The sequence below is a fragment of the Bufo bufo genome, chromosome 1 (assembly GCF_905171765.1).
Source record: "Bufo bufo chromosome 1, aBufBuf1.1, whole genome shotgun sequence".
NCBI lineage: Eukaryota > Metazoa > Chordata > Amphibia > Anura > Bufonidae > Bufo > Bufo bufo.
Genome location: NC_053389.1, coordinates 584,430,205 through 584,442,233, shown reverse-complemented (window position 1 = coordinate 584,442,233; position 12,029 = coordinate 584,430,205). Strand labels below are relative to the sequence as shown.

At 46.8% G+C, this 12,029-nt stretch overlaps 1 protein-coding gene across 1 annotated transcript in view; it reads left to right on the top strand.

The window, feature by feature from the left end:
* Positions 1-12,029, top strand: part of PODXL (podocalyxin like) — a 115,003-nt gene that overhangs the window by 78,184 nt on the left and 24,790 nt on the right. Inside the window, exon 5 of the mRNA XM_040413393.1 lies at positions 3,302-3,455. Coding sequence (XP_040269327.1) covers positions 3,302-3,455 — 154 coding nt within the window. The remainder of the gene's footprint in view (positions 1-3,301; positions 3,456-12,029) is intronic.

Below are 12,029 nucleotides of genomic sequence, written 5' to 3'. Positions count from 1 at the left end.
ATCTCTAAACCTAATATAATGCATTGGGTTGCTTTCAGAACGGTGTACCATGGGTGCTTAATTGCTCCTATATTATGTAAAACACATCTGAACCTTCTGTGGTTCATCAGAAATGTACTGTAGGTAGAGGCCCCTGGATTACACCTGTTTAAAGAGCTGCCTGATGGAAATCTTTTTCATCTGATAATTGTTATCATTATCACTGTGGCATGTAAACGGTATTACTAGAGAAACGTTCAGCATATTTTACGCTAAAGACTAGGCCTGGACAGGACAGGTACAGTGTAAAATGGAAACTTTATTGATGTTTGTGTGTGATTTTGTGACTAATTTGATGCTGTGCTCTAGGGCTGCACGATATATCGCAAAAATAATCGAATCGCGATAATCGGCAAATGCGATATGGCGATTCGGCCGACCCGAAAATGCCGCGATTATATATGACGGGGCCCCTATTGATAAAATGTCCTCTGTCCTATTGATAAAATGGGCAGCCTCTGTACTTACTTTCACGATGAATGCACTGCAGCGAGCGGGAGCGAGCGAGGCGGCCGGCGCGTAACTGACGTCACTTAGTCACGCTCCTGCTTCCTGAATTAAGTGGGAGGAGTGTGACAGTGATGTCAGTCACGCGCCGGCCGGCTCGCTCGCTGCCGCTCTCTGCAGTGCATTCATAGTGAAAGTACAGAGGCTGGCCATTTTATGAATAGGAGAGTTATGTATGCAGTTTAGGACACATGAGGGGACACATAGGGCCATGAGGGGGACCAGCATAAGATGCTATATGTGTGTCTTATGCTGGCCCCCCTCGTGGCCCCATGTGTCATAGCACACATCCCCCATAACAGTGCCCTCCGCAGATCCCCCATAACAGTGCCCTCCGCAGATCCCCCATAACAGTGCCCTCCGCAGATCCCCCATAACAGTGCCCTCCGCAGATCCCCCATAACAGCGCCCTCCGCAGATCCCCCATAACAGCGCCCTCCGCAGATCCCCCATAACAGCGCCCTCCGTAGATCCCCCACATAACAGCGTCATCCACAGATCCCCCACATAACAGCGCCATCCACAGATCCCCCACATAACAGCCCCATCCGCAGATCCCCCACATAACAGCGCCATCCGCAGATCCCCCACATAACAGCGCCATCCGCAGATCCCCCACATAACAGCGCCCTCCGCAGATCCCCCATAACAGCGCCCTCCGCAGATCCCCCATAACAGCGCCCTCCGTAGATCCCCCACATAACAGCGCCATCCGCAGATCCCCCACATAACAGCGCCATCCGCAGATCCCCCACATAACAGCGCCATCCGCAGATCCCCCACATAACAGCGCCATCCGCAGATCCCCCACATAACAGCGCCATCCGCAGATCCCCCACATAACAGCGCCATCCACAAATGGGAAAATCCAAGCAAATAGACCTCTAGCACAATTCCCTTAAAATATCGCATCACATATCGTTATCGCAATTTTTAGGGCCCTAATCGCAATCGCACAAAATTCCCATATCGTGCAGCCCTACTGTGCTCCAGACACTGGTAAACGTCAGGGCAGAGGCATCAATAAAAGGCCTAATTAGGGTTGTTTTAAAGCTTAAAATACGTTTTGAAACAAGACTTGTCATATCTCTAGCTGATATACTGTACAGCTTGAGATACAGTCATCAGTAGTAAGGTCATACCTCATACTACTTTGGGTACTGAACTGCTATCCTGCAAGGACGTATGACTTTCATTCTTGCAGGGAAAGGGTTAATGACATAGTAACACTGTACACTATGCAGTTGTCACTTTTTTTTCTTCCAAAAACCTGTTGCAAATATTCTACAGTTATACGAAAAAGTATACAAATAAGCTTTCAAGAATGAAGCACACTCTCACTACAGTAGGTTAAAGCTTGGGCTCCATTCTCAGCGACTGTGACATAATTTGAGCTACAGCTTCGTGAGCTCATAGTGGTACAAAAACCAAGGCTTTTTCAAAAAGTATATGCTTTTTTTCATGAGGGATCAGGGATTCAGCAATACCAAGACTATACAACAGCCCAAGTAGGTGCAATTGAGACATGTAATTGTTACACATTGCGATCCAAACTAGTGTAATGATATATAAGTGGTAGCGCTTGATATGAAGTCTGATTATGGTAGCTGTTTCGTGTTAGATACTGTAGTTAGCACTGAGAATATTTTATACATATTTCCCTTTTGTTATTCAGTTGCGGTACTGATAGTTTTGCATATTTTACAGTGCAGCAAGGTATATTTTGACTGTAGAGCTTGTGAAATTGCACATTGTTTCCCCGAAAAACCTGTTGCACAATTCCTTCCGTTAATAAGTGTACAGATGACTGTATTTTACTGCTTCACCAGCAGGGTATATTTTGACACCAGAGGTTGTCCAATTGTGACTTTTTACAAAATCCTGTTTTCTGTAGTTTATAAGTGTGCAAATAAGAGTATTTTCCTGTGTGAACAGCAGGGTATATTTTGGCTGCACATCTATTTTTTTTTTTTCAAAAACATGTTGCAAAGTTTCTTCAATTAAAAATTAATATGTACAGTAAGCATATTTTGCAACGTCATGGTCAGCATATATTTTTGGTGGAGCAATTGCTTTGTACCAGTACTACTATGTGTGTATAAACACAGACAGGCATCGGCCCCCATTAAGGGATAGTTTTTCTACCACTTTTTGAGAACAGAACATTGCTTCTTCCGATATTACCATGTGTGTAAACAGAGCAGTTAGACACAGAAGTCAACGAGTTTAGGGTCTTACAGGAAAAGTGTTAGATATTGGAAAGACATATTGTTTTGATAAATTTAATTACTTGATAGAAAGTCAGGTTGTAACACTAGGGACAGGATAGGGTCAGTTAGTTTATTGTGTGTTTTTACATGCTTTAGCTGTTCACATACATGCAGACTCTGCTGCACTGCACACTAGTTTTTCCAATCGTGCCTTTTTTTCCCAAAAACCTGTTGCACATTTTCTCACATGTACAAAAAAAAGAAAGGCAAAATGTGAGTCGTGGGACCTCAGAGTCATACACTAATTTTCAGGCCGACAACGTTCAATTTGGGTCAAATTTATTTGTACCCAAATTGAATGTTTCCAGACATGAAAATAATTTCAAGAAATTAATTCATCTCTAGTGGCCACTTAAAATTTTTAAAAGTCTCAGACACAATTATCCATAGTTTTCAGCCATGACAGAGTCACTCCATGTGGCCCTTCCCTTATAAGTATCAGCATTTTAGTTTCGCTGGTAGTAATACATGTTTTTTTCTTCTAGGGACATGATGCTAATGAAAATGACGCAAAAGAAATATTGAAACATATCTGCACAACTATAAAGCCGGGATACCAGCCAAACAAAGATAAATGCCATATAGATCTGGGCAGTGGAAGTTCTAGTCACCTGGTGGTAGTAAATGCCTATGTTCAAAGTGAGTACTACAAATGTAACCAAAATTGTTTCATTTATAGAGGGAGTGTTAATGGCAAAAACATGTTACTGAATAGCCTTGGTTTGTAATATTAGAATAATGGTGTGATTTATTTGATGTACAATACCAGTTAATATATTTCATTTATAAGAATGTAGGATGAAAAAATTGTGAACTGTCTGGTATTGTTTTCTGTATTCTTTTGCTAAAATACAAATGGACAACAACCATCAAAACTGAACCAATATAGCAAAATAGCTAGAAAGAGATTGGAAAAATGTTAATGCCTAGTTATTTTATCTGCCAGGATTAGAGTTGAGCGAACCCGAACTGTAAAGTTCGGGTTCGTACCGAACTTTAGGGTTTTCGGCACCCGGACCCGAACCCGAACATTTACGTTACAGTTTGGGTTCGGTGTTCGGCGATTTTTATGGCGCTTTTTGAAAGGCTGCAAAGCAGCCAATCAACAAGCGTCATACTACTTGCCCCAAAAGGCCATCACAGCCATGCCTACTATTGGCATGGCTGTGATTGGCCAACTGCAGCATGTGACCCAGCTCCTATTTAAGCTGGAGTCATGTAGCGACGCCCGTCACTCTGCTCGGATTAGTGTAGGGAGAGGCTGCAGCTGCTGTGAGGGAGAGATCAGAGAGAAATTTTATCAAGAACTGGTTTATGTACTCAGCGATCTACAGAAAAAGTGTTTTGTGGGTGCAGTGCACAATTTTTTTAAGCCTGCCCTGAGCCAACTACTGCTGAAAACGAACTTTTTTTTCTTCAGTTAGTCAATATCAATGCATGATCGGCAGCCATTTTATGCAACGATAGTGCACCAGCATAGGCTATCTGCAAGTCCAGAAATACAGCTTTGGCATACTGGGGTGAAAAAAGCCTCTGATATACTGCACATCTGGGATTACACGTGCATAAGTGACTGTCACATTTAGGACAGAAATACAGCTTTTTGGTTAGGGTGAAAAAACCCTCTAATATACTGCACATCTGGGATTACACGTGCATAAGTCACTGTCACATTTAGGACAGAAATACAGCTTTTTGGTTAGGGTGAATGAAAAAACCCTCTAATATACTGCACATCTGGGATTACACGTACATAAGTGACAGTCACATTTAGGCCATAAATACGGCTTTGGCATACTGGGGTGAAAAAAAGCCTCTGATATACTGCATATCTGGGATTACACGTGCATAAGTGACTGTCACATTTAGGACAGAAATACAGCTTTTTGGTTAGGGTGAAAAAACCCTCTGATATACTGCACATCTGGGATTACACGTGCATAAGTCACTGTCACATTTAGGACAGAAATACAGCTTTTTGGTTAGGGTGAAAAAACCCTCTAATATACTGCACATCTGGGATTAGACAAGCATAAGTGACTGTCACATTTAGGACAGAAATACAGCTTTTTGGTTAGGGTGAAAAAACCCTCTAATATACTGCACATCTGGGATTAGACAAGCATAAGTGACTGTCACATTTAGGACAGAAATACAGCTTTTTGGTTAGGGTGAAAAACCCCTCTAATATACTGCACATCTGGGATTACACGTGCATAAGTCACTGTCACATTTAGGACAGAAATACAGCTTTTTGGTTAGGGTGAAAAAACCCTCTAATATACTGCACATTTGGGATTACACGTGCATAAGTGACTGTCACATTTAGGACAGAAATACAGCTTTTTGGTTAGGGTGAAAAAACCTCTAATATACTGCACATCTGGGATTAGACAAGCATAAGTGACTGTCACATTTAGGCCATAAATACGGCTTTGGCATACTGGGGTGAAAAAAGCCTCTGATATACTGCACATCTAGGATTAGACATGCATAAGTGACTGTCACATTTAGGCCAGAAATACTGCTTTTTGGTTACTGGGGTGAAAAAACCCTCTGATATACTGCACATCTGGGATAAGATGTGCATAAGTGAGTGTCACATTTAGGCCACAAATACCGTTGTCATATAGAGTTTAAAAAAAATATCAAGTGCAATACCCTACATCAGGGTTTATATTGGCGGTTAATTATTTTTAACATACTTAACCACTTTTTACTTTGCTTTGTGAACGCTAACTATGAGGCAAACATGTAATAAGGGACGCGGTCATGGTCGTGGTGGTGGTGTTGGTGGAGCCTCTGGTGCAGGGAGAGGACGTGGCCGTTCTGCCACAGCTACACGTCCTCCTGAACCTACTACTTCAGGTCCCAGTAGCCGCCAGAATCTACAGCGATATTTGGTCGGGCCTAATGCCGTTCTAAGGATGGTAAGGCCTGAGCAAGTACAGGCGCTAGTCAATTGGGTGGCCGACAGTGGATCCAGCACGTTCACATTATCTCCCACCCAGTCTTCTGCAGAAAGTGCACAGGTGGCGCCTGAATCCATGCCCATCAGTCTGTCACATCACCCCCATGCATATCGGGGAACCTGTCTGAGCCTCAAGTCATGCAGCAGTCTCTTATGCTGTTTGAAGACTCTGCTGGCAGGGTTTCCCAAGGGCATCCACCTAGCCCTTCCCCAGGGGTGGAAGACATAGAATGCACTGACGCACAACCACTTATGTTTCCTGATGAGGACATGGGAATACCACCTCAGCACGTCTCTGATGATGACGAAACACAGGTGCCAACTGCTGCGTCTTTCTGCAGTGTGCAGACCGAAAAGGAGGTCAGGGAGGAAGACTGGGTGGAAGACGATGCAGGAGACGATGAGGTCCTAGACCCCACATGAATAAAGGTCGTGCCACTGACTTTCAGAGTTCGGAGGAAGAGGCAGTGGTGAGACCGAGCCAACAGCGTAGCAAAAGCGGGAGCAGGGTGCAAAAGCAGAGCAGCCGTCGCCAAAACAGTTCGCCTGCTACTGGCCACCATCACCAGGGACCGAGCACACCAAAGGCAGCTTCAAGGAGTTCCCTGGCATGGCACTTCTTCACACAATGTGCTGACGACAAGACCCGAGTGGTTTGCACGCTGTGCCATTAGAGCCTGAAGCGAGGCATTAACGTTCTGAACCTTAGCACAACCTGCATGACCAGGCATCTACATGCGAGACACGGGCTGCAGTGGAGTAAGCACCTTCAAAACCAAGAAAGGGCTCAGGCCCCTCCTGCTCCCTCTTCTGCTGCTGCCTCGGCCTCTTTCTCCGCCTCTGGAGGAACGTTGGCACCTGCCGCCCAGCAAACAGAAGATGTGCCACCAACACCACCTCCGTCACCAAGCATCTCCACCATGTCACACTGAAGCGTTCAGCTCTCCATCTCACAAACCTTTGAGAGAACGCGTAAATTCCCCCCTAGCCACCCTCGATCCCTGGCCCTGAATGCCAGCATTTCTAAACTGCTGGCCTTTGAAATGCTGTCATTCAGGCTGGTGGAGACGGACAGCTTCAAACAGCTCATGTCGCTTGCTGTCCCACAGTACGTCGTTCCCAGCCGCCACTACTTCTCCAGGAGAGCCGTGCCCTCCCTGCACAACCAAGTATCGGATAAAATCAAGTGTGCACTGCGCAACGCCATATGTGGCAAGGTCCACCTAACCACAGATACGTGGACCAGTAAGCACGGCTAGGGACGCTATATCTCCCTAACTGCACACTGGGTAAATGTAGTGGCGGCTGTGCCCCAGGCGGAGAGCTGTTTGGCGCACGTCCTTCCGCCGCCAAGGATCGCAGGGCATCATTCTTTGCCTCCTGTTGCCCCCTCTTTCTACTCGGCTTCCTCCTCCTCTTCTACCACCTCCTCATCTGGTCAGCGACAGACCTTCACCACCAACTTCAGCACAGCCAGGAGTAAACGTCAGCAGGCCGTTCTGAAACTGATGTGTTTGGGGGACAGGCCCCACACCGCGCAGCAGTTGTGGCGGGGTATAGAACAACAGACCGACGAGTGGTTGCTGCCAGTGAGCCTCAAGCCCGGCCTGGTGGTGTGTGATAATGGGCGAAATCTCGTTGCAGCTCTGGGACTAGCCGGTTTGACGCACATCCCTTGCCTGGCGCATGTGCTGAATTTGGTGGTGCAGAAATTCATTCACAACTACCCCGACATGTCAGAGCTGCTGCATAAAGTGCGGGCCGTCTGTGCGCGCTTCCGGCGTTCTCATCCTGCCGCCGCTCGGCTGTCTGCTCTACAGCGTAACTTCGGCCTTCCCGCTTACCGCTTCATATGCGACGTGCCCACCAGGTGGAACTCCATCTTGCACATGCTGGAGAGACTGTGCGAGCAGCAGCAAGCCATAGTGGAGTTTCAGCTGCAGCACGCACGGGTGGGTCGCACTGCGGGACAGCACCACTTCAGCACCAATGACTGGGCCTCCATGCGAGAGCTGTGTGCCCTGTTGCGCTGTTTCGAGTACTCCACCAACATGGCCAGTGGCGATGACTCCGTTATCAGCGTTACAATACCACTTCTATGTCTCCTTGAGAAAACACTTAGGGCGATGATGGAAGAGGATGTGGCCCAGGACGAGGAGGAGGAAGAGGGGTCATCTCTAACACTTTCAGGCCAGTCTTTTAGAAGTGGCTCAGCAAGAGGATTTTTGCAACAGCAGAGGCCAGGTACAAATTTGGCCAGCCAGGGCCCACTACTGGAGGAGGAGGAGGGTGGGGATGAAGCATGTTCACAGCGGGGTGGCATCCAACGCAGCTCGGGCCCATCACTGGTGCGTGGCTGGGGGGATACTGAGGACGCAGACGATACGCTTGTCCATACCTCTGGGCAGCCTGGCACACATGAGCGACTACATGCTGCAGTGCCTGCGCAACGACTGCAGAGTTGCCCACATTTTAACGTGTGCTGTCTACCGGGTGGCCACCCTGCTGGATCCCTGTTACAAAGACAATGTGCTGTCCTTAATTCCCTCACTGGAGCGTGATCGGAAGATGCGCTACTACAGGCACACGCTGGTAGACACGCTCCTGACAGCATTCCCGACTGACGCCGGGGGACAAGTGGAAGCACAAGGGGAAGGCAGGGGAGGAGGAAGAGGTCGCCAATGCAGCTGTGTCAGTGCCAGCACCTCAGAAGGCAGGGTTAGCATGGCCGACATGTGGCAAAGCTTTGTCACCTCGCCGCAACAACCGGCCCCAACTGCTGATATGGAGCGTGTTAGCAGGAGGCAGCATTTGAACAACATGGTGGAACAGTACCTTTGCACACGACTACACGTACTGACTGATGGTTCTGCCCCAATTAACTTCTGGGTCTCCAAATTGTCCACATGACCAGAGCTTGCCCTGTATGCCTTGGAGGTGCTGGCCTGCCCTGCAGCCAGTGTACTCTCTGAACGTGTATTTAGCACGGCAGGAGGCGTCATTACAGACAGACGCAGCCGCCTGACCACAGCCAACGTGGACAAGCTCACGTTCATTAAAATGAACCAGGCTTGGATCCCACAAGACTTGTCTGTACCTTGTGCAGAATAGACATTTATACCACCATCAAACATACATTCTTGTACTCAAGTCAAGTGCAATGATTCTTTTGTTTTCTTTTTTTTATTTGTCCCAATATTTTGGGGGCTACCTACCCCAATAAAAAAAATTAAAAAAACATTGTTGGCTACCTCCTCCTCCTTTATTGCTGCTTCCACCTACAACACCACATTCACCGTCTCCTCAACCTCCGACTCCATATCCACCTCCTTCTCTGAGTTGCAGGTTAATAATTTGTAATTTTTAGTTATTTTATTTCATTTTAAGTTATTTCCCTATCCACATTTGTTTGCAGAGCAGTTGCCATGCTCTTAAGCACATTTTACTGCCTTTTACATCCCTCTAGCCTTTTCAAGGACTATTTTAGAGCCATTTTAATTTTAAAAAGTGCCAATTTTAGTGCCCTAAATTGAAAAAATCCTTATTTTTAATTGTTGGGGTGACATTTTACCATTTTTGGTGTATACAAACCCCTGCTGTGCCTGGGTGACAGGGGCCTAAATCTCTCAAAATCCTCTGTTGTATTGCTGGGTGACATGAACCCCCTTTTGCCGCGAATGAACCCCTGCTGTGCCTGGGTGACAGGGGCCTAAATCTCAGAAAATCCTCTGTTCTATTGCTGGGTGACATGAACCCCCTTTTGCTGTGAATGAACCCCTGCTGTGCTTGGGTGACAGGGGCCTACATCTCTCAAAATCCTCTGTTGTATTACTGGGTGACAAGAACCCCCTTTTGCCGTGAATGAACCCCTGCTGTGCCTGGGTGACAGGGACCAAAATCTCTCAAAATCCTCTGTTGTATTGCTGGGTGACAAGAACCCCCTTTTGCCGTGAATGAACCCCTGCTGTGCCTGGGTGACAGGGGCCTAAATCTCTCAAAATCCACTGTTCTATTGCTGGGTGACATGAACCCCCTTTTGCCGTGAATGAACTCCTGCTGTGCCTGGGTGACAGGGGCCTAAATCTCTCAAAATCCTCTGTTCTATTGCTGGGTGACATGATCCCCCTTTTGCCGTGAATGAACCCCTGCTGTGCCTGGGTGGCATGGGCCTAAATCTCTCAAAATCGTCTGTTCTATTGCTGGGTGACATGAACCCCCTTTTGCCGTGAATGAACCGCTGCTCTGCATTGCTGACAGGGGCCTAAATCTCTCAAAATCCTCTGTTCTATTGCTGGGTGACATGAACCCCCTTTTGCCGTGAATGAACCCCTGCTGTGACTGGGGCTTAAATCTCTCATAATCCTCTGTTGTATTGCTGTGTGACATGAACCCCCTTTTGCCGTGAATGAACCCCTGCTCTGCATTGCTGACAGGGGCCTAAATCTCTCAAAATTCTCTGTTCTATTGCTGGATGACAAGAACCCCCTTTTGCCGTGAATGAACCCCTGCTGTGCCTGGGTGACATGAACCCCCTTTTTCCGTGAATGAACCCCTGCTGTGCCTGGGTGACAGGGGCCTAAATCTCTCAAAATCCTCTGTTGTATTGCTGGGTGACATGAACCCCCTTTTGCCGTGAATGAACCCCTGCTGTGCCTGGGTGACAGGGGCCTAAATCTCTCAAAATCCTCTGTTCTATTGCTGTGTGACATGAACCCCCTTTTGCCATGAATGAACCCCTGCTCTGCCTGGGTGACAAGGGCCTAAATCTCTCAAAATGCTCTGTTGTATTGCTGGGTTACATGATCCCCCTTTTGCCGTGAATGAACCCCTGCTGTGCCTGGGTGACAGGGGCCTAAATCTCTCAAAATCCTCTGTTCTATTGCTGGGTGACATGTACCCCCTTTTGCCGTGAATGAACCCCTGCTCTGCATTGCTGACAGGGGCATAAATCTCTCAAAATCCTCTGTTCTATTGCTGGGTGACATGAACCCCCTTTTGCCGTGAATGAACCCCTGCTGTGCCTGGGTGACAGGGGCCTAAATCTCTCAAAATCCTCTGTTCTATTGCTGGGTGACATGAACCCCCTTTTGCCGTGAATGAACCCCTGCTCTGCATTGCTGACAGGGAACTAAATTTTGTGAAAACATCTGTTACTGATCGGAAAATGCGCGACTACAAGCGCACACAGATGATGGCATTCCCACCTGACAGCGGGGGCACAGTGGAAGCACAAGGCAAAGGCAGAGGAGGAGGAAGAGGTCGCCAACGCATCTGGGGCACCACCAGCACCTGAGAAGGCAGGGTTAGCATGGCCAAAATGTGGAAAAGCTTTGTCAGCCTTGGAGGTGCTGACCTGCCCTGCAGCCAGTGTATAGTGTGAACGTGTGTTTAGCACGGCAGAGAGCATTATCACAGGCCTCAGCCAATGTGGACAAGCTTACGTTTATTAAAATGAACCAAGCATGGATCCCACAGGACTTGTCCGTACCTTGTGCAGAATAGACATTTATACCAGCCTCAACCATCCATTCTTGTACTCAAGTGCACTTATTCTTTGTTTTATTTTGTTATATGTCCCAATATTTTGGGGGATACCCCAATTAAAAAATAAAAATAACACAAATCAGTGTTGGCTACCTATTCCTCCTTCACCGCCGCTTCCACCTACACAGCCACGTCAACCTACACCGCCACATCCACCGCCTCCTCAACTTCCTACTCCTAGATCCAGATTGTTATTTTAAATTTTTCTGTATTTTATGTTATTTTAAGTCATTTCCCTATCCACATTTGTTTGCAGAACAGTTGTCATGCTCTTAAGCACATTTTGATGCCTTTTGCAGCCCTCTAGCCCTTTCCAGGACTTTTTTTAGAGCAATTTTAGTGCCCAAAAGTTCGGGTCCCCATTGACTTCAATGGGGTTCGGGGTCAAGTTCGGGTCAAGAACCCAAACTGTTTTTTCAAGTTCGGCCGAACCTGCCGAACCCGAACATCCAGGTGTCCGCTCAACTCTAGCCAGGATAACATAATGAGATATGTTTCTGCAAATGCAGTGCCACGTGTGCTACATTTGATCAATCTGTAACAACATACATAAATGTCTACATTTGCTTAATGACTCTTCTTTTTCTATGTCTGGGCCTGTGTGGAGTAGAGATGTGAATTTTAAAGAAAAAAAAGTAACATTTCATAAAAAATGTTTAAATCCTGGCCAAACAATAGCTCCATTCACCTTACTTTTA